The 23,820-nt window shown below is 43.8% G+C and overlaps 1 protein-coding gene across 6 annotated transcripts in view; it reads left to right on the top strand.

The window, feature by feature from the left end:
- Window positions 1–23,820, top strand: part of STN1 (STN1 subunit of CST complex) — a 482,731-nt gene that overhangs the window by 351,676 nt on the left and 107,235 nt on the right. For all 6 annotated transcript variants that reach the window (XM_086922737.1, XM_086922740.1, XM_086922736.1 and 3 more), the window contains 2 exons: window positions 3,440–3,556; window positions 8,707–8,779. In XM_086922737.1, the coding sequence (XP_086778863.1) occupies window positions 3,440–3,556; window positions 8,707–8,779 (190 nt within the window). The remainder of the gene's footprint in view (window positions 1–3,439; window positions 3,557–8,706; window positions 8,780–23,820) is intronic.

Here is a 23,820-nt window from a genome sequence, read left to right as displayed (position 1 = left end):
CTGGTGGCCCCACAACCTTGACCTTCCCTCTCAGCCTTCGCAAACTGTAATAAACCTGCTCTTTGTTGATTAGCAGCTTCTTATGGCGGACCAAGTCATTGGTGTCAAGCTATGCTCATTAACACTCTCAAGATGCTCAGAATTCATTTTTTTAAGCTGTCCCTAAATAAATGAAAAACAGTGGCCCAAGCACTCATTACGTATAGGTGGGACTACGGAAATATCTTCTATAGTGGCATTTCAGCACTTATCAAGAGGCTAAAAGTGGTCCAGAACACAGCCGCCAGGTTAGTTCTCACACTGCCTTCTCCTACCACCGTCACTGCCCATTTACATAATCTTCATTGGCCTGTCCATAAGAGTTCCCTTTAAAAACTTCTTACACATACCTACAGAGAGCACTTCACATCCCTGACCCTTTCTACCTTAGCAGTCTCTTACGCTTCTATGTTCTTTCTACACAACTTTGCATCTTACTTGCTCTCTCACCAGCCTCACATCTGGAGTGCTAACGCTGGCAGTCACTGCTTTTCTTACCTAGTTCCCAATGGTTAGAATAAGCTTCCTCTATCTATTTGTTCCTCAGTATCTCTCTCAGAATTTAGGAAGAACTTAAAGCCTTCGTGTTATAACTAGCATAGTTTCGAATCTGCAGGCAATATCTTTCTGTTCACACCAGGATGCCCTTGCGGGTGAGATGCGTGCGCTACAAATACAAATAACATAACACACACGTCACAAACTCACCTAGCTGTGGTTGGTTACGTACAGAAGCACTGACTTCACTTTTGATCTTTGCATACTGTGGCAAAGTGGATACTGGCCTAATGATGCTCTTTACACACTGGGCATGTATGAAAACTTTCCTGGCTGTTGTGTTTTTCATAGCAGAGCTATGTAAAAACTGGTCTGATTGTGTTGCTTTATATATTGATGCATAGTGGAAACCGGCATGGCAATGATGCTCAATAGGCTGATGTAATCTGCCATGGGACCATGGCATCAAGAGTCTGCCTTCAACCCAATGTACAATTATAAATAATGTGACCTGTTTTAGTGTATAGTTTTGTGATCCAAAGGTACTAAGGAAGCTGAACCACAACAACTGCTGGTACACAATTGGTAGCCACTTTGCAAAGTAAATATCTCTAAGCACAATATGCAGCTGTGGCATATACTTGGATATTAATGTTCGCCCCTTACAAGCATTCATAACAGCCCAAATTATTGCATCATTCAATGAACAAAGTCATTTAAAAAACTTGAGGCCACACAACAGTTGTAAAGCTGATAATTGTTCATCCATAGATTGCCAAGATAAAACCTTCAAAGTTAGAGATGAGTGATGTGGTGTAGTGCAATTCAGACTTGCAGAACCTGGTATTAAATTCACCCAAGAGGAATAGGTGTGGTGTTCAAGGTTGTTGAACTAGTTGTTAAGATCACTCAAGAGGAATAGATCTGTATCTATGATTAAAATGTCTGAAATAAAATTCAGGAGAACATCTTGTAAAGCATTGCTTTGTGGAGGTGGTCTGTAGATGAGCAGGAAGGAGTTGTAGAATGCCAGTTCAGGTAAGCAAGGTACAAATACTGATTCACTACAATGTTGTGTGGTGTGTGATGTTGGGGGTTGTTAAAGACTTTTCCAAGCCACAGCTATTTCTAACCACCTTTGTTAATTTCTGAGTAGATTTGGGTAGCCCTTCGGAATGACCTCATGTGGATTGCATAAGGCATCTTCTCCCAGCCAAGTTTCAATGATGAAGAAGTGTGGCGCTAGATGTTTGGTCATATACTTGGATTATGTTTTTGATTAAGCATCTTTCATTCATAAGGAGGACTGGAGGTTTGAGCACACGTTGGTAAGTTAAGTTGTTTCAGGGATTCCTCCGGTGAGGCTGCAATGTTCAAAGGATAGGATTGCAGTGTTTTGTTTTCTGGAGTTTAGCATTGCCCGGAGGACTGCAAGACTTTCTAGTGATTGCTCTGTCAAGTGCTTTGTCTTTTGTGGGGGCAAGCAGTGTGAGCAGAGAGGTGTAGCTGATTGCTCTGCCTGTTGCTCAGGAGATTGCTGTGGCCTGTCAGGCCAAGGGTGGAATATGTGGAATGGGTTGGATGGTCACTCTCGTATTTGCCCGGCCAGTTTGATAGCAGGGAGTGATGTAGGGGATGTATTTTGCTGGAGAGGCAGCACAGATGGAGAACCTTGGTTTAGGTCCTTCTTCCATGGTGAAATGAGGATTTGGTGGCTTTCTATTGACTGTTATGTTGATTTCAATAGTTCCATTGGTTTCTCAGGTTGGATAAGCAGCAGAGTCTATGGGCAAAGCAAAGCCCAGGTTTCATCTTGTTGGTCAAGGGGAGTGCTAAATTATTTTCCAATGAATTAAGATAAATAAGAAATGATTAAGGATAGAAGGAGGTTAGAAGTGTATTAAACAGGTTTGGGGGAATATATGGTAGATAGGTTTTGAAATGGGATGCGTATTTGGTGAAGGCTGTAAAGCACTGGGGAATGAGAGGGATATTTCATAATAGGTGTGGTTTTTGTTGGACATGAATGGTGAATCATGAGAGGAAAAGGGTCAACGGGCCAGATGTTTTAAAGAATTTTACAGTTGCAAACAATGCAGTTTGCTAGATCATCGAGTTTAGCAGCCACAAAATTACCAAAACCTCTTTTGTGATCTGGAAATTCCTTTCTGAATTTCAAAAGTGGTTTTACGACTCATTCTGAGTAACAGGTAGGCCGGGGCATGTTAGAGGCATTCCCTCTAATTGCGAATTGTAATTATATTTATCAACGCAGACTCCTCAAAGGAGGTTGTGACAGACTCATAAGGAGGAAGCCATGCCTGTAGGGTAGCTTCCCCTTTAGGAAAAGTGTCAGGTGGCCTTGGGTAGAGGAACAGGCAGTGGTCCAGGGAACCACTGGCTGCTCCCTCTCATGATTTCCCAAATGATAAACAATTATTTTTAAAGCAGCACTGCATTTTTTTAAAAAGAACAATGGCTGCTTTAAAAAAGTTTCCTTTTTAGGAATGGAAACACAAGGAGGTGCCTTACATTTCCACCATCCCAGTGTTTCTAGACAATCACAAAGGGTCCCAAATAGCAACATGCCTAATTAATATTCATCATGCAGGTCTTTCAATAACACCCTGCGACTGGGCATTTTGCGGTGTGACCTATTAGTACATAAGATGCATCATTTAATAAAAAAGTAGGTCACAATAACTGTGCAATTTACACCCCACTATTTGTGACCTGCCTTTTTGTACATCGAGCCTTTTGTCTTTGTGTGCGAGGCAGAAAGAAAAATTAATGGGTTCATTCAGGCATTCACTCATAAAACTGTGCATTTAGTTTCAAATGGAAAATTGCTTTGAAGTGTATTTTTTTAGTCATGGTATGTGTTTTATCTTTTTTGTTTTAGGTTAATCAAAGTTGTCCTACAACCAAAGAGGTTCGCAGTCTTTTTACAGACGCAATAGGTGTGCTACTGAAGAGAGGTGTAGTTTTCCTGAAATCACAGAAGCATGACGTCTATCATGTAAGGCAATTCGAAATTTGATGTCAGATTGTGTGGTCGATATATCTGAATAAGTTTAATGATTTAACTTGCCCTGAAACAAATTAAGTGCTGCAAAGACAGTGTTGGTGAAAGTGGCCGCTGTTGTAAGCAAACTTGATACAAAGTGCATAATTAAGAGTGTGGCGGTCCGTGGACCGCCACTCTCACATTGGCATGGCGGTGGTGGTCCAACCACCACCGCACCGGCTACCCAACCGCCCTAACACAGCTTTGGCGGTCAGACCGCCATTTGACTGGGTCAAACTCCAGGGAACCGCACTCTGGCAGTGGTGCAGCAGTCAGGGCCTCACAATAGGATGGTGGTGCCGCTGTGGTACTGCCATACATATTGCGAGTTTCCTTACCACTAGTGGTGGCATGGAGGTTTTTACTCCATACATCTGCTGGTTGTCAGGAAACATAGGGGGCCCTCCAGGTCCCCCATTGCCCAATGCATGTCGGAGCATGCAGGGGGGCACATGTTCTGCCTCCCAGTGTGCATGCACTCCCAGTTCCAGCATGGCGTGGACTTCACATTCCATGTCATGCTCGATCGCCCTTTGGTGGTCCCATGGTGCTGCCTTTCCAGGCTTGGCAAGGCAGGACCTCCACGCCGCTGCCAGCCAGACCACAATTTAACTCTTAATCAGGCCGGCCTGTTTGGTGGATCTGGAGCGAGGTGTGGCTGCCCGCTTTAGGACCGCCAAAACTCTTAATCGAGCCCAAAGTCTTTTGAACCTGCAATGACTGTCAAACATGCAGTGACATAAGGTAAGTCCTTGGATGCAGAATTAAAGATTTCCTAGCTATCTTAACAGAAAACTTCAATTCTATTAAGGCTTCGGAGGCAAGGATTACTCTGTCCTTTCTTCACTTTATTAAACAGTAGCCATTTTTATGAAGAAATACAAAAAGACTTAATTTCCCATAACTCTTAGGGAAAAAGTCAACAGTTCAACGATATACACTGTCCAAACAGATGAGGCCAGGACTTCTTGATAGACCCCTGTTGATGTTGCCTCTTTCTCTTTCTTCCTGCAACTGCAGAAGGATATGGATATCTTTCATCTTGTTTCGACCCTTCAGACCCTAGAAGAAACATAAGCGGAGATGTATGAAGCTGGAACTAAATTGTCCTTGCAGCATTTCTGACAGAAACCAGTTCAGACAATAATACACAGGAAGCAATATATGTATCAATCCAGTAAAAAACAAGGTTACCCACCTTAGCGTAAACCCATGATATTATAGGGTGGGAATGGTAGCGGGTTGGTTAATCCTTGCCACCGTGTCCTTAATAGAATTGAAACTGTCTGTTACGATAGCTAGGAAATGTTTCATTCTATGTCAGGACAGAAGGCGAGGATTATGCTGGTTCAAAGCTTATCCACAACCAGCAAAGTAATTCTTGGTACTGGTATAAAGTAGAACCTCTTAAAGGTTGACTGTAATGGTGTCTTGTAAAGCGCATGTATCACCCCGCCATGGGGTATCTCAGCGCTGTAGACCGCTGGGGAACCCGTCCTGGCTTTCCCTGTGAGATGGTCCCTGCTGGGTATCTCCAAGGTGAAACCAGGCATCCCCAGCGTATGTGGGGGGGCCGTTGTGGAGATAAGGCAAGCTAATGCCCAGAGTTGCCGAGTGTGATCCCTGGTTAGAGTAGGCACGGAGGCGAGAATTATCGAGTCTGCTGACCCTGGTCTACGACCCTGCCGCGTCGGGAATTGAACCCAGGTCCCAGGCCGTCCTCTGCTTCCGGGTCTGCCGCCTCTAACCAGTGAGCCACACCACTCCACTGAATCTGAATCTGATGATCAGTCCGCTGCATTGAGATTATCCTTCAGGCAGCTCCTCTAGTTGAGTTAGCCAAATACTTTGGTATTGATGCCAGCGTCTCGCATGGCCCATCGGACCCACCTGCCGATGGTAGTTGAAGAGACTGCTTTGAATGGTTTTCGCAGCGCTGTCAACAATTATTATTCTCCATGGGGCAGAGATCAGCCATCATAAACTCATAACTCTTTATACACCTTACCACGCACAGCTTTGGGGAATCTGGAAAAGAAGGAAAAGTCAATAATCTAGAATTACATTTTGTACGTCTTGAGATATGGAAAGTAACCCCCTCTGGGGTAAATACTCCAGTGCTCTGTCATTAGAGACACGCCGACACGAAACCAGACACAGTAGAGTGGCTAACTTTGCTAACAGGTCCTTTCCGGAGAGGTATGTGTTGGATTGTCAAAACAAAAACAGGTTAAGAACTTTGTTGACATCCCACAAAGCAGAGTATCTAAGTGCTGGAGGAAGGGAGGAACAAATTCCTCGTAACAATTTACGCACCAAAGGGTGCTCTCCCACTGGCTGGCCAACAATTTGCGAGTGTCCCGCCAAATTCGTGGACCTGAATGTATCAACGGACCTGTATTAAACTCCTCCGATGCCAAGGAGGCAAGGAAATTCAAAATGTGGACAACCTCTGTCCCCATGGGATCCAAACGTCTTTGATGATACCAGCCCAACCATTGAGCCCATGCTAACCTAAAACGTTTAATTGTGCTGTCCTCCCATGCCTTGGAGAGGAGGGATGCAGCATGCTGCGAAAGACCCGGGACTTTCTATCGTTCCCTGTAATCGTCCATGCCATAAGAGACCGAGACCCCTCGAAAACTAAATGATGGGGATTCCCCTCCGGGTCTTTTGAGGAGATCCGGAGAGTGGGGTAGAAGGATTGGAAAATCCCAAGAAAGTTCCAGAACTGTATACCAGACTTGTGATCTCCACGTTTGGTCACAAGAACCATGTCCGCCCCCTATCATCTTACCAGAATTGAGAGGTGCATAATCATCACAAATGGCGGGAAAACATAACCCCACTTCGTCTGCCAGTCCTGGAGGAAAGCTTCTATGTCCGCTGCCTCAGGATCTGGGTGCCTGCTGAAAACTTTGGAAGTTGACGGCCCAGGTGGGATGCAAAGAGGTCCACCTAGAATGGACCTCATCGTTCATTGAGGACTTGGAACACTTTCAGATGTAGGTGCCAAAATGGTCACGTCTCGAAGGTGTTGTGAGTGCCGGTCGGCTATCTGGTTGACCGCCCCTGGAAGGTGTTCCGCTGACACCGAGATTTGATTAGCTAGACAGTAGTCCCAGAAGTTGTGGATCCGGGCCGCCAAATTCTTGGAATATGTGCCTCTCAGGTATTTAGTGGACTGCTGCCGCGTTGAATAACCAGAAAAAAGTCCCGGAAGCCTGAGACACTTAACTCGACTGCTGGAGTAGCAAAGAAAGAGGAAGAGGCAACATCAACAGTGGACTATCGAGGTGTCCTGGCCTCATCTGATAGACTGTGTATATTGTTGAACTGTTGACTTTTTCCCTTAGAGTTATGAGAAATGAAGTATTTTTGTGTTTCTTCAAAGAATGGCTGCTGTTAATAAAGTGAAGAAAGTACAGGATAATCCTTGCCTCCAGTCCTGACATAAAATCTGAGCAAATGGTTATTCTTTTTGTAACCAAAAAGCTGGTTTATAACAACTCGCCAGGGAAAGTGAATTTCATTGCAATTTTTGCAATCATTATTGCATTTCACTGCTATGCAGTGGAGGGCTTTATATTATTTATTTATCATGACAACTTTTTAAAACAAGGTATAGATTTATACATATTCTTACTTTACCTAGGAATGTGAAACTTTTACAGACCTTGTTGTACATCAGATTTGGTTTCTCACCAGTGCCTAGTTCCTTCATAACTGCACTGTGACTTTATAAGAAAGGGAAGAAAGATGGAGACAGGAATTATTTGCCTCATATTGTACCCTTTAATTTCTTGCCTCTTTGTGCGTAGTACTGGGGCAGTTCACATTAGGAAACCCTTAAAACAGTGTGTAGCCTCCTAGTTCATCTATGTGGCCACGGAATTGGTCATATATGATGTCGTTCAGGTCGCACAAAGTAGGTGCCAAGCTCTGAAATGAGGTGTTAAGATGTGAAGTGGGAGCTTTCACTCGAAGACTAAATTTATCCAAGGTGGCAAGGAGGAAACCTGAAATCAAAACAAGATTTCTTGCCCAGTGACATCTCAATATGAAAGATGAAGGTGACCGGCTAAACTGTGTCACTTTATAGAAAATACTGCTCAAGAAGAAGAGGTACTAAAAATAAAGCACATCCATATCTACTGTTTGTGACTGTAGGTTTTGGTTGAATTGTTTATTTATCAACTTTAGAAGAGTTCATTTGAGATGCTGGATGGGCATGCACGGTAGGAGTCTGGTTTCGAAAAGAGAGTGCTAACCTTGGAGCCCAGAGGTTGGTAGAGCTGCATTGTAATTCAGGTTGAGCACTTCATGTATTTGTCACTGGATCAAAAGTGTTTCTCTCCTATCCTGTGTGGAACCTCATCCATTGACACAGCAGGTCCATGGACGAGGATTTTTATAGCTTTTAAATTCCATGTAAAGTCCATTAGAGGTGACATTTAGTAGTGAGTGGACTGGGATATATCGGAATATGGTTTACTGGTTTAAGGGGGTGAAACCCTACTCAAGCAAGACCACAATCTCAGTCAGTGTTAAACACAAGCAAAATCCAAATTAACCTCTGGTAGCTTGGCACAAAAACAGTTAGGCTTAACGTAGAGGAAATGTGTAAAGTATTTATGCAGCATTTCAAACAGTAACAAAGGGAAAACACAACACAAGAAAAACCCTGCACCAATTTAGAGAAATAGAGTAAAATGTATAAGTTACTTGACACTGAAACAACAAGACCCCAAACAGTAGAACCAGAGATATGCAATTTTAAATGCTTCAGGTACGTAAAGTGCCTAGAAGCAAAAAGCGTGCAAGACTGTGTGAAAGTCACAAGTTCAGGCTGACCATGATCGAGAGCAGCTCATGGTTCGATCCTTGGCGCTGGCAGCAGCTCAGCTCAGCTCAGCATCATGTGGCTCTGGGAAATCCCCGACTGCTCCCAGCACCTTGAAACTTCAAGGGGGGATATGTTTGCAACTTACAAATATGGACTATTTTTACGTCTGTTATGTTTTTAGATAATAAAATGGCACTGATGTGGTATTAGAAGTTGCCAAGGTTTGTAATACCCATTTCCTTTCTGATCTGTCTAGACAACCGACCAAGATAATGAGCTGCACAAGACAACACTCAGCATCATTCAGGCAGATTGCAGGAGGCATCGGCGTAAGTTACACACATTGTCATATCAGCCCTAATGTGTTACATGAGAAGTGTTTGATTTACCCGAGTAAAGTAGTGGAAACCCCAGTCAAAAGTCGGGAAAACCTGACCATAATTCTTCTCTACTGTAAGCAACTCAAGGTGAGACATGTAACCTACTAGTACTCACAAAATGGCCCTTTATGCATGAAGTTTGAACCATTTACAGATTCATTGTCTATGAAATGCATTTACAGGCAATAGGAAACCAGAAAAAAGTATTTGTCATGCTGTTATTTCTCTACTCTAGAATAACCTGTTGTGTCTCATTTGGAATTGGTGTGCCAGCAAATCTAACCTCTGGTCTGGACATAAAATATGTATGGTAGTCCTCTTTAATGGTAGGAGTTCATTGGAATGTTAACAGTCTGAGTTCTTGGTGGTGTTGCAGTGGAAGCACTTTTGGGGTTTTCTAGCATTGGGCCCATACACACTTTGTTTTGTCTAACTTAATCTTAGTTTCTTCACTAAGATTCTGTGCTTCACCACAGAGGCATTGGTCCTCAGATGGACCTCTCTCCGTCATAGTAAGGGTTGAGAAATCAAGAGGTCCAACTGTCGGCCCCCCAATAAGGACCAATAATTGGTAGCCAACTTACAAATTAGTGATCAGGTTCAGATAAACTGCTCTCAGAACTATGCTACAGAAATGAAGTATTGCAACCGGAAGACCCAACCTCCTAAAGAAGTTCAATCAAACAAGAATTATACAAACCAAGAGCTCTTCTATGGCTTCCCAGAATAAGAACAAAAATAACCTGATGTTCTGAAAACAGTCTATGACCAGGGCACCTGGAATTATGCAGCTTTGGAGAGCTAAATTATGCGGTTGGGCTCAGTAAATTAGGCGGCAAGAAAAGGCAAATTAAGTGGCATGTTTTGTGATAGTATTACTTCATCATTGTGCCACTTTTAATTTTAACACTGGGCATTAGTTGCACCTCTGTACTACCCAAATGTAACAATAAGCAACAAAAAGGTGACCAGTCTTCCATTGCAAAAGACCTTCCATTGCACTGCAACAAGTGTCACGGTGCTTTTGGTAATGTTTGAACTGTTTGAGCTAGAAACAGTTAGAATCTGCAGATTAAGCAGCAAATAATGGATTATTTGGCAAATGCGGCACATCTATAATTATGCAATTACGCTGAGGTTGCATCATTCGAATTCGAAGATGAGGTAGTCGGTATAATCTTAGAAGTATGTTTAATTATAGGAGTGGATATTGACTGTGGTTTAAGTGTAAAAAACAGATATTCTTGGAATGCAAATGGGGATATGAAGAAATGTTCAAGCGTAACCCAAAGAGAATAGTCTGCAGAAGAATCAGAAAGCCATCTCGAAGCCTAATGCAATAGGAAGGACTTATGGTAAATAGGAAAATCAGGGAAATTTGTCCCACCCTCCGACTTTGGACGAATCAATTTTGATATAGACATCCGTGATTTCTTATTACTCCATAAAAAGGAGGATAAGATGGAATTACATTTTCTTAAATATTTTAAGGGGATAGACAGCGGAATAATAGAAATTGTGTATAAAACTATAGGAGAAAGCATCATCTTTATGGTATCTAGACGACCCCACCAGGACAAATATAGGGGATGCCATTTCGTTGTTAAAGAGGACGATCTTTGTATGCAGTTTTCCATTCAACGTGATATTGTTCCTGAAATGGACGAAGTAAAATGTAAACCTAAATACTTGATGTATTGGGGACTCCATGCGAAACCTGAAGAATCAAAATCCGCCTTAAAAGTAAATTTCGTTAGCGGTAGAATTTCGCATTTATCTTTGTTCAATTTGTACCCAGAGACGTATGCAAAAGAATCGACTTCTTCTAAAAAGGCTGGGAGAGAAGATTGGGGTTGTGAAAGAAACAAAAGGACATCATCAGCGTATCCTGCCATTTTAATATTAGTCTCCTTAATAGTAAAATCATGAATGTTATCATTTTGGCGAATTCTTAACAGAAAAGGTTCTAAAGCGAGATTAAAAAGAAACGGTGAAAGTGGACAGCCCTGCCGGACACCTCTACCAAGTTGAAAATAGGAAGATATACCACCATTCACACACACAACCACTCTCGGATTAGACTACAGGATAGATATTAGAGCGATCATTTTTGGACTGAAGCCAAACCACTTAAGTGTATGTAAAGGGTAAGGCCATTCAACTCTGTTGAATGCTTTTTCTGCATCCAGAGGTATTGCTGCTAAAGAATGAGGGATATGAGAGGCTTTGCAAAGGACATCAAAGAATAAGCGAGTATTATCTGTAATAAGCCGCCCCTTAACGAAACCAGATTGTTCTGTGCCTAATAAGTCCAGCAGTTGGGATTCCAAACGTGATGCTAGAGCCTTTGAACATTTTTTATAATCTATGTTAACCAAAGAAATGGGTCGATAATTTTTGCAATGTTGTGGGTCCTTACCATCCTTAGGTATAAGGCAGATAAGGGTGTCTGAGAAAGAGCCAGAGGACTCACCAGATTTTAACCTCTTGGCTGCTAGGCGTTTTCCCACTGTGTGCTGGAAAATGCCATTTTAGTGGCACTATGACGAGCTCAGCTCGTCATCAGCACACGACACCCGTGGGTGATGACGAGCTGAGCTCGTCATCAGCATCGAAAGGGTTAAGAAAGCATTTATGAGGGTATGTAATTTAGGAATGAGTAAATGTGCAAAGTGAGTAAAGAATTCCACAGGAAAGTCATCCGGGCCAGAAGCCTTATCTTTTTTGAGTGTTTTAAGGCAGCGAGAAGCTCTTTCTGTGTAAGGTCAGATTCTAAAAGTGAAAGATCTGGACTCGTGCTAGGGGTGTGTTGGATGTTGGATAAAAATTGAGAAATGGAATGATCAGAAGAGAGAATTTCAGATGTGTACAACGTCTTATAAAATTGGTTAAATTAATTTAGGATATCTTCATCTTTGAACTTCAATGTATGGCCTCGGTCAAAAATAGATGCAATGTTAAGTTTGTTCTGCTTAACCTTTAAATAATTATCCAATAGTTTTCCAGCCTTATTCTAGCCTCCATAAAATTTTGCACAAGACTTCAATAAATAGTTAGAAACAGTGTTAGTTGTAGTCTTGATTAGGGCTCCCGGTTTTCCGTTTTTACGGATTTTTACATATAAATACAGACGAAAAACAAGTTTTCCTTTATCTGTATTTATGTATAAAAATGGGAAAATACTAGTAAATTTTGCTGTGCTGCTGTCTGGTGTCTCCCCCTCCTTAGAGGGTTAAGAGGTGTCAGCCCGGGCACACACAGAGCTGCCAGCCGTACCAGAGTACTTCACAGGTATTTGAAAGACCATTTACATGTTAATGAGGCTTTGTTGAACAAATGCTATCTGATAATGACACCGAGTACAGGCGCCACGTGAGGTTTCAACTGCATGTGATTTATGTACACTCCCTGGTTTGGGGAACAATGCCAGTTGGCTTTAACCTCACCATAACCACATTACCTGCGCAGGATAAAGCACTAAAATAAGACAAGATGCACTGAAGACAGAGAAGATGCACTACAGAAACCGAAAAATGCACTAAAGAAAGAAACTTCCAGCCCCCCTTCCCAATCAAGATCATAGATAATAAGACCGTATGAGGCCTCCAGCACCATCCGAAAAAAAGCCACATTGCACATGAGCGGCTATTGAGAACTTAGGCAAAATGGACAGCCAGGGGGTAACCGAGGCCCCCGCAGCCCCAGCGGTGCAGGGGGGGGAGGGGCCCCCGAACAGCCTTCGCTCTGACCAATGTTAGAGGGAACAACCTGCTGTCCATGGACACAGAAGAGCCTAAAGTCTTTACCCTGCTAGACCTGTCTGCAGGAAACAGCAAGGTGGCCTAAGAGCCTCTCCTGGACAAGGTGGAAAAAATGAGGAGCGATCTGGGTTGATTCCTATAGTGCACGAAAGCTTACTTTTGTAAAGGAATTGAAAGATGCTGCCCCAGGGCAGAGCCCACGTGTGCCTGGGGAACAATTCAGAATCTCTCAATAGATTTCAGTAATGTCTATGGTATGTTTATTGACTAACCAAAACTGAGAACCTGCTTAGCAGAGGCCCACCTCTCAGCACTGTGAAAGTCCCTCGGTGTAAAGAAAATGTGCCAATGTCTTAGCATTAGTTGATCAATGTTAGACGGGGACCCGGAGGGTCGGCCGAGCAAAGGGGGAGAGGCCTCCGGTGAGGACCGTCTCCAGCGATCGTACAGACAAGTAACTTCCCCCCCCCACAAATGGACACCACACAAGGATGCGATCTGCACACTTTATATAGGATTCTTGAGGCAAGGTTATCAACGATACAGTGGGGGGCCGGACACGAGGATCCTCCCAATTCTAGTTTCTGTAGGGTAAGGGGTAGCGGGACAGTCTTGGTACCGGTCCGGTACAAGGGCGGCCAGACGGAGCTCACAATCCTCGAGCTCGGAGGTCTGAAAGGTCGGGCCGCGGCAACGCCAGCAGGCTAGGATGAAAAGTCTCGGCAAGGAGGGCCGCGGCAGCGCCAGCAGGCTAGGACGATGGTTCTCGGTACGGAGGGCCGCGGCAGCGCCAGCAGGCTACGATGATGACTTCTTTGCAGAGGGGCCGCGGCAGCGCCAGCAGGCAAGAGCGATGGTTCACAAGGATGGGCCGCGGCAGCGCCAGCAGGTCCAGACGAAGATGCACGTTGCAGAGGGCCGCGGCAGCGCCAAGCAGGCTAGGACGATGGTTCTCGGTACGGAGGGCCGCGGCAGCGCCAGCAGGCTACGATGATGACTTCTTCGCAGAGGGGCCGCGGCAGCGCCAGCAGGCAAGAGCGGTGGTTCACAAGGATGGGCCGCGGCAGCGCCAGCAGGTCCAGACGAAGATGCACGTTGCAGAGGGCCGCAGCAGCGCCAGCAGGCTTCGAAGGTGGTTCACAAGGCAAGGCTGCGGCAGCGCCAGCAGTCCGTCAGGGATGAGTTCTTCAAGGTGTCTCTCGACTCCAGGATACAACTGCCTTCCTGCTCTGGAGCTGCCACAGTTATAGGTCTGGCCTCCTTTGATGTCCGGACCCTCGCGCTGGGAGGTCGGGAGGTCCGGGATGAGGGAGTCCAGACACCCAGCAGGGGGGTGGAGCCAGCGCCCGGGGAGACCGGGGGCGATCGGCACCTGGCGGGGGAGAGCCATTGACACTCCTTTCTCCCATTGACCTGCCAAGTGGTCTCTTCACCTCCTGGGTGGATGGTGGTGCCTCGATGTCGGGGCCTGGCCAGGCCCAGGGTTGGGGTCGAGCTGAGGCCTCGCGGCCTCGTGGTGCAGTGTCCAAGATGGCGGCTGGGCCGGGGCAAGGGTGCTGACGGGGGCCCAGTTCAGCCGATGCTGGGATGTTCGGGAGCAGGCGTCCCGTTGGGGACGGGTTGCGGGTTGCTTCGGTGGGTTGCCGGGGTGGTTCTTCGGGGGACACCGGGAGAGCCGGCGTTCGGGCCTTATCATGCGGGGAGGGAGCGGCCCTTTCACGAGGCCTGTCCAACATGCGTCCCCCCCAGCTGAAGGCAGGGAGAGTCACCCATCCTCTTGGGTACTCTCCTCGCCGAGGCAGAAAAAGCGTGACAGGCCGTCCGCGTTGGCGTGGTCCTGGCCAGGACGATGCTCCACAGTGAAGTCCATCCCCTGCAGGGAGATGAACCATCGCAACAGTTTTGGGTTCTCCCCCTGCATCTGCATCAGCCATTGCAGGGGTCGGTGGTCTGTCTGTACCCTTAAATGGGTACCGAAGAGGTAGGGCCGGAGTTTCTTGAGGGCCCATACCACTGCGAAGGCCTCCCGCTCGATGGTGCTCCAGCGCTGTTCTCGAGCCAGTAGGCGTCGGCTGATGACGGCCACTGGCTGATCGACTCCCTCAGCGTTGAGTTGAGAGAGGACTGCCCCAACGCCATGATCTGAGGCGTCCGTCTGGACTATGAATTCCCTGCTGTAGTCGGGGGCCTGGAGCACGGGGGCGGTGCACATGGCGGCCTTCAACCTCTCGAAGGCCGTTTGACAGTCCGAAGTCCAGTTGACGGTTTTGGGGTTTTTCTTGGATGTTAGTTCTGTGAGGGGCCCCACAATGCTGCCATAGTCCTTTACAAACCGCCGGTAGTATCCGGTGAGCCCTAGGAAGGCCCGGAACTCAGTTTGGGTGACAGGTGGTTGCCAGGACTGGATGGCAGCAATCTTGAGCTGTTGGGGACGGGTTGCGGGTTGCTTCGGTGGGTTGCCGGGGTGGTTCTTCGAGGGACACCGGGAGAGCCGGCGTTCGGGCCTTATCATGCAGGGAGGGAGCGGCCCTTTCACGAGGCCTGTCCAACAATCACTCGAGCCTCCTCCGTGCCATTGAGCTGAGACGACCAGGCACCCAACCAAACCAATATCCTTCCCTGTCCCTCACCCAGCATCAGGAGTCAGAAACCCCGGACCATCTAGCCGCCCCTGCTTTGTGGTTTGTGTGTAACCTTCCTGCTCCAGCAGTGCGCACCTTGTAACCTGCACAACGTGATAGTGTGCCACATTATTAAGGTTCTGGTGGGGAACCTAAATTCATGTTTTATTCCTTTTAACCTGGCTGGTTCCCAAGCTGAAGGCCAGGTTTTCCTCTTCCAATAACCTCTTGCAGTTACTGTTAATTATGATTGGTAAGAACACGCTGCAAACAGTTTCTCTGCACTGCTGACACGAAGTTACTCGAAGTGGCACCCAATCCTAAAAGGGGTATTTACTATCCAGTCTAATAAATTCATTTTTGAGCTGGAGCTTCGCTCGTCGAGTTCTGTCTGGAAAAATCTAAGCTTAGCCTCGACTCTCTTGTGGCGCTATGTTATGTGCTACTTGCCCCTCACTATACAACATAGTTCCCTCCTCCTATGTGTGATGCTCATAAGCATATTTGGGACATTTAGCAAATGGCAAAGTTTTCATATGAGTGTTGACCAATAACACCTGAGCGCATGTGTGTATTGTCAATTTAAATAAATATGGAAAAATACTAGCTGTAGCGTCGTCTTTTGCTTGTGGCAAAAATAAATGTGGATAAATACAGAAAAAATGCTTGAAAAATAAATATGGATAAATACAGACGGAAATGGGAAAAAAATAAATACCATAAAACCGGGAGCCCTAATCTTGATGAAACTCGATTTTAACCTTTATAAGTTCATCTAGACATACTTTAGACTTGGAAGAATAATAAGAGTGCTCCAAACTCTTTATTTTGGCTAAGAGGGTGCTGGTGACTTGTTGTGCCTTTCCAAATTTTTTTAGAGACAAATCTAATAATGAAATCTCTAGCTGATGCTTTAAAATGATCCCAAACCACGTGAAAAGGCATGGTGTCTGTTTGGTTGAAAAGGAAATATTGGAAAAGGAGACAAAGGAAGACGGGAATACAGGGTCTAGAAGTAAGGCATTATTAAAACGCCATTTTCGAGACAGGTTGGGTTTCTGCAAAACATCAAGATGAATAGTGATGGGAGCATGGTCAGATATTAAAATAGAACCAATATCTGCCGGCACTAATGATTGAGAGATGTTATGGGATATAAAAAAATAATCTAACCGCGACTGGGTGTGATGTGTTTGGGAGTAATAGGAATACTCCCTCAAGTGGGGTTACAAAGTCTCCAAGCATCTATAAGCTTGTGTTGTTTAATTGTTTGTGAAAAAGATTTATGAGATTTATGAGGAAAAAAGGGGGTTGAGGAATTCCGATCTAAAAAAGGGTCAAGGACCTCATTGCAATCACCTGCGAGGATAAAGTTATCATCAAAACATTGTGTAATTTGTTGGGCTAGAGAAGTCCAGAAGGAAAGATCACCAACTGTAGGTGCATACACATTCAATAAAGAGATTGGAGCATTAGCTACCACAAATTTAACAAATATCCATCTGCCTTCTTTTCCAGTACATTGTGATAATAATTAAACAGGAAGGGACTTACGAAAAAGAATAAGAACTCCATTGCGTTTGCCATCACCCGGGGGGAAAAGGACCTCCCCCACCCAACCTCTCTTTAGTTTTGCAGATTCATCAGCCGTTACATGAGACTCCTGTAAGCACGCTACATCCGCTCCCAATTTAGCTAAATGAGTCAGAACTCTCTGTCGTTTAATAGGTGAATGCAAACCTCTAACATTTCATGAGACAAGTTTTAAGGGCATGGATAAAAACTGTAAGTATATAGTAAATTACGACTAAAACAAAACCTTAAACAAGTTAAACTATGGCGAATAGTTAGCCAACTGTATGTAAATTGAATCAACTGAGATGAATAAGTGAAGTAAAAGGAAAGTAAAGTAAAGCAAATAGACAACATTTGAAATGTAAAAGAGTACTGCGGAATAGAGAGAAATATTAAGGCGAAAAAAGATCGAGACAAGATATTCAGAGTAAGAAGGAAATAAAGAAAAAGAAGATAGTACAAAAGATAAAGAGAACAGGTGAGGTGAAAGACTTACATATAATCCAGGACATATGAAGGGTGGAGGGGTGTGAGACCACACGGAACAATGGCGTGTCCAAGACTCATATGAGAATGCGGGAAGGAGAACCGAAGCAACGAACGCTGGAGCATAGGGGAAGGATGACGCCCAAATAGAACCTGTGGGAAGAAAATGGAGGTTAGTTATATAATTGAAACAGAATTTGCACAGATTTACTTTAGTTACTAATTACCAGTTCATAAGCAAACCATAGACCGAGTTAAAGAATGTAACGGAAGTAAAAGCCTGTCGGGAACCAAAAAATTTCGATTTGGAGCTTGATGAAGTAGTAGTATCCATTGAGTCGTTTTGGTAAGAGTATAGGAAGCTTTTTAATTTTATAGGGTCTTCTGCTAAAGAATGCATGGGTGAGTGAAAGGATGGGTGAAAGGGTAGATGTGCGAAAGGATAAGTGAACGGATGCATGGGTGAAAGGATGGGTGAAAGGTACATAGATGAAAGAATGCGTGGGTGGGTGAAAGGTTGAGTAAAAGGATGCATGGATAGGTTAAAGATGGGCAAAAGGGTGGATGGGTTAAGGGATGAGTGAAAGGATAGATGGATGAGTGAAAGGTGGTGTGGGTGAAAGGATGCATTAGTGAGCAAAAGGATGGGGAAAAAGGGCAGATGCGTGAAAGGATGCATGGGTAAAAGGATGCGTGTGTGAAGGGGTGAAAGGATGCATGGGTGGGTGAAAGGGTAGGCAAAAGTGTGGATGTGTTAAGGGGTGAGTGGATGAGTGAAAGGATGAGTGGGTGAGTGAAAGGATGAGTGGATGGGTGAAAGTATGCGGGTGTAAAATGAACAGTGAAAGGATGCAGGGGTGGATAAAAGGATGGGTTAATGGGTGAAAGGGGGAAAGGGTGGATGGATAAAACGATGCATGGGTGACTGAAAATATGCATGGGTGAGTGAAAGGATGAGTGAAAGGATGCATGGAGGAGTGAAAGGATGGGTGAAAGGGTAGGTGCGAGATAGGATGGGTGAAAGGGTAGGTGGGTGAAAGGATGCCTGGGTGGGCAAAAGGGTGGTTGGGTTATGGGATGAGTGAAAGGATGCAGGTGTGGATGAAATGATGCATGGGTGGATGGGTGAATTGGATGCATAGGTGGGTGAATGGATGAAAGGATGCATGGGTGAAAGGATAGGTCAAGGAGTGTATGGGTGAAAGGATGAATGGGTGAAGGAAAGGATGCATGGGTGGGTCAATGGGTGAAAGGACGGATGGGTGACAGGATGGGGGAAATGATGGATGGGTGAAAGGGTGGGTGTTGAAAGGATAGGTGAAATGCTTGATGGATGGAATGGTGAAAGACTAAATGATGGATGAAAGAATGAATGGATGACAGGATTTAAAGCTTCAATGGTGGATACATGGATAGATGTTTGGATTGATGGGGCAAGGGAGCTTTTATGGAAGCTTTGCAGTCACTTGCTTCGATTTCTTGATTCTTTCAGCTCTGTGGTTCAAAGTGGGGGTATTTTAATGTTCTGGCTACTCCCTTGGTCACCAGGCTACCTAACGCAGTCTGTGCTCTCCAGCCCCAGAGGTGACAGGCCACGAATCATTCTACCGATAAGTTACATTTAATTGTGATATTTAGTGATATAGTGGCTGTCGGGTGTATGTATTGAAATCATCAAACAAATGCACTTTACATTTTTGAAAACGACACCTATACACTTGCAAGTATTGTCTGCTTTACCCTACCCCTGTGTAGGTATCCGATTACACAACAACGTTTGCTTGGCAGACATATCTGTTAAGGCATTGTATATCAGGAGCGTCAGCGTGAATATAAATAAATATGATGAGCATCTCTGTCCAAAATGCTTTCCTGAGATTATGTTTGTTTCTATTTTTGCTTTAATGTGTTTGTTCTGGTAGTGCTGCAATGTATATAAAACGGATATAAAATACATATAATCTGAGGTTTTACTTAGAATTTGTTTTATTGAGCATTTAAGGGAACTGCGTAATTTATAACAAAGCAGCCACCATTCCAGGCCCTGTCTTAAACTTTGAATTGGTTTAGGGCTCCCCTTGGCGGTCGCTGATCAATACTGCAAGACAATCAGCAGGGCACTTATGTGTGCTGTTTTTTTAGACATAAACCATCAAGCTTGGGTTCAAATGAACACATTTGAAAGTTAAATTTGCAACAGTATTTGTTCCCTAATGTATATGGTAATGCTAAACCTATAACAGTGAATTTTCTTCTAAAGTAGGTGACAAAGTTATGTTTTAAAAATAGCGCATGCGATTAGTAACCCTTTGTGAATGCGGTTTCTTTAACGTTTGATAGAATTAAAGGCCTGTCAGTGACCGTGTGCTACATCGTTGGTAAATTTCTAACTTACATCTTAAATATCTGAGCTGTCTCTACAAGTAACTTTACTTTAGTATCACATTTGTATTAAAGAGTGCTATGAAAATGCATGTTTTCCAGCTACCAAGAACATTCTCTATTTATTTTATATGTTTGCTTTTCCTACTAGGAAACCCTTTCTTACACCCCAACCCATGTGATGCCAGTGTAGAACTGTCAACCACGACCCTGTACCCATCATTAGGTTATTTTGAGATAAAGGACACGCCCTCCTGTGTAGGAACACGTACCAAGGCTCTTTCCTTAAATGCGGCCTAGTGCCTAGCAGGAGCATGCTTTTAGAAAGCGGGTTGTGCCCGAGTTCCTGCCATTCCGTAGGTATATTACAATGCCAGTCTTCCATCTTCAGATTATGAACAGGGTAGTAAATTATGTAGTGCGTGTTTTCAACATTTTGAGCCTTCTCGACACTCCCAGAGCATTTGCTGGAAGGTTCTATGGAACTCCCATGCTCCAATCTTGTCCTGTTCCTTCGGGTCCAGTCAGCTCGGAGCAGGGTTTGATGTCTGTGCACTTAGTCCACCCACATGCCCTGCCCCTCTGGGTCTGCCGAGCCCCGTTGTCCAGGCCGGGGAGGGGTTTATTTTTCAGCTGGAGATATGTATCTGCCCAGTACCCGAGGCCAGCTATCAGTACTGTAGCAGGTGTAGTGGGAAGAACCCAGCCATTTACCCCAATTAAAGCTGTTTTTGCTATTCAACCAGCAGGTGGGGGGCCAGTGTTCTTGCTTGTATTAAGGCCCAGGACACCTTTACTACACCACTGTCCAGGACAATACCAAGAGGGTGTAGATATTTATCACAGGTGGTTTATTTGATGCTTGTAGTGTGGGGCTCATGGCGCATCATAGCTGAAGAATTAGGTCAGAGTTTAAAATGACACAGAGGCTCCTCGTCGGAAGCAATGGCTTGAGCGTCTAATGCTCTGCATCATGTTCTTTCACGCTACCTTTCAACAAATAGCTTCTGTACCAGTTGGAGGATTATCGTTTTTAAAAAAAATTGTATTATTTATTTGACGTGGTTAAATCAACACATGTTAAAGAGTAGTTCCGTGGATCAATATGTAATATAGCCTCTGCGACTCATAATTGACAAAAGTTTAGTTGATGTTGAAATATAAAAATGGAGGAGAAAGACAATATATCTCTGAAACGCTCACTCGTACTTATGTGGGATGGCTTATAAATACTATTGTGTTTTTAACATTCACCATTATTAAACCATTCTTTCAAAAATCTTAGATTGCAGCATTGTGCCTCCTTCTACACTACCTCTTCCTGCGAAGGTAGTACCTGTCCAGGTTAATTCCGAGAGGGGGTAGACAAAGTAATGGCAACCCAGACTTGTGCTACAGAGCGTTGGCGAAATCCTCTTTTAACTCCCTTTTGCAATATACTGTTCTCAGTTTCCAGCCATCTCGTGAGTTTCCTTTACTTGTGCCACATGCATGCCCCCCTCCCCTGGATTTTTCCAATCTGTGGGAGATGCTTCACATGGCTAGTATAAGCGCCAGGTCAATAAATCTACTTGTTACCTTTCTGCGTTTAGTGCTCGGAAAAATGGACAGTAGTAAACTTGCACGTGGAGTTTGGGGATGTCACAACTCATGAAAATTGACATAAATAATCGCACCGTGGTCCAAAAATAACTCGGTGCCAAATAATTCCAAATCATATGATAGAAATCGGCTCCTACAAAACTACATCTTGGACAAACGTCATTTGGATTGGGACACACACAGTTGATTCTTTTGGGAACATTGGAAACTCTATGAAAGTCGTAAAATTGAAAGTGTCTGTAGAAAATATTGAATTCAAAATATCCTGAGACTAAAATATTGTGTCAAGAATATCGGTATGTTAAAAATAGCATGGACCGGAATATCAAAGGTAAGAATATTGATTTGAGTGTTGTTTTTAGCCCGTTAAGTGCATGTGTCTGCCAACGGCCGCCACAAGCACTACCTCCGTATTGCTGCGCACGTCTGTAGACCGACGCAGCCCGCCCGCGCAGTAGAATGCCCACACCGTAGCAGATTTTACGCAGCGGTAACGGGTTATTATTGTAAAAATATTGTTTTGGAAATTGTTGTTTGTTATATCGTTTGTAAGTGTTATTTTATACTTTTCTTTATGGTTGTATAATTGTATGTATTATTTGTTTTAAATGTGTATTTTTAGTAAGATCTTTTGTTAATTATCAAATATTTGATTTTTTTATTTTTAGTTGTATTAATTTGAGAAAATAATGTTCATATAGTTTTTTTAAGTAGCAGGATATTGGGTTTTATGGAGATATGGGTTGGGAAAGTTTTAAAAAGTGAATATTCCAATTTAAATGCAATCTTCATTTTTAATAATCTGAAAATTAATATGAAATATTTGTAAATGCATTTTGTTAAATTTTTACTTATAATAAATATTATATAGGTTTATTTTACTGTATTGCTACATTATATTAAATTAACAAAATGCGTTGTAAATAGTTTAAATAAATTAAGTATTGACATTTTGGAAAACATTAACATTATTTTTTTTTTTATTCTTTTTTTTTTAAACCTTTATTTGACATTGTCAACCAGATACAAACACGGGCCTACAACCCCCGGGGCTGGCCGCTAAGCAATTGCAACACAATACTACGATCAAAACTTCTGACCCAGCCTCCCGGGGAGCATAGTCGCTACATCCACAATGCGCACTGGTTGGAAGACATATCAAATTGGGAACAGGATACGAAAGGTTTCATTTTATAATATAAAAATAGAAGGATCAGGTGCCATACAATATCTCAAGCTATGAAGAGGGGGCGGGCGAAATAGCAGTGTGTCCACAGTTAATTCGTGTTCATGTAGGTCAGTGGCGTTAAAGCAGACGACACCCGGATAAACAAGCATACTATTACGGTTCGCACCAACATTTATGCCCGCCCCAACATTAACATTATTAAATGTAATAATGTAAAAATAATGTGCAATGATTTTTAATACATCTGTTTAGTTGCAAAAATGTAAATATAACATTTTTATTGAAAATGCTATAAAGAAAACATTTGTTTTATTTGTTGAAAAGGAATGTTGAAAATCATAATATGTTATCTTCACGGTCCTCGGGGTCGGAGTGATGCTCCGTGGTCTAGGTAAGGATCAAGTGAGGGAAGGGAAGGAAGGGAACAGCAGGGAGAGAGACCTGAAACGACAAACAAAGAATCATGTAGTCCCTCCTTCTATAAACGATGTGCTACTATCACTATGACCCTCAATTCTATACCTGTAACGAAAATAATGCTACCAAATGCGGAAGATAAGACTCTTCAGGGTATTCTTTATGCCAAGAGGATGAGTTCCTGGGCTATTCTCCAACTGCAATACACAAAAGGACAAGCCTATAATACCCCCATGAATCCTGTAAGTAGTACGTGAATGAGTCAATAAACAAGTATGCAATACATACCCTACAGAAATCCCAAAGACTATTATATCTCCTGGAGAACTAGCTGAGAAGCCTCTATCAATTCCCCTTGACTGTAGGTTGACACAATTACTTAATATGAGGTAGTGTTGAATCTTAAACATACAATCTTTAGGGTTAAGTCACCCTTAAATCACATGAATAATGTACAGTACCTTAACCAGTGGTTCACTGATAACCATCTGCCATGTCCAGCGTCACCTTAACACTTTGTGTTTAGAACTGAAATCATAGTGCAGTCTTTAGCGAAAACCGACCTCCGCATGAGCTAATACCCTTAGCTCTCCAACGGAGGACCCTCGAATATAGCGTGCTCCTTGATATCAATCAACGTCCTCCACATGAGCCACAAGACGCTGGCTCTGCAACGGAGGACTACAGGAAAATGCCAATTGATATTACCACACACTTATCAACGTGCAGAACTCAAAACCGTCCCCCGCATGAGCCGCGAACTGAACAGGCTCCCCAACGGAGGACAAGAGGAAACTCAGCAGCAAACTACTAAGAAAACAAACCATCCTCCGCATGAGCCTCTACGTAAGGGCTCGCCAACGGAGGACCAAGATATGACGTACGGCCAAAGGTGCCGTTTGAAAGTAACAAAGCTCTTCCTCTGAGTGTAAGCAAGCCGCGCTTACCGCTATGAAT

The sequence above is a fragment of the Lissotriton vulgaris genome, chromosome 5 (assembly GCF_964263255.1).
Source record: "Lissotriton vulgaris chromosome 5, aLisVul1.2, whole genome shotgun sequence".
NCBI lineage: Eukaryota > Metazoa > Chordata > Amphibia > Caudata > Salamandridae > Lissotriton > Lissotriton vulgaris.
Note: the sequence above shows the minus strand (reverse complement) of the source record. Positions and strands in the feature narration are given on the sequence as shown.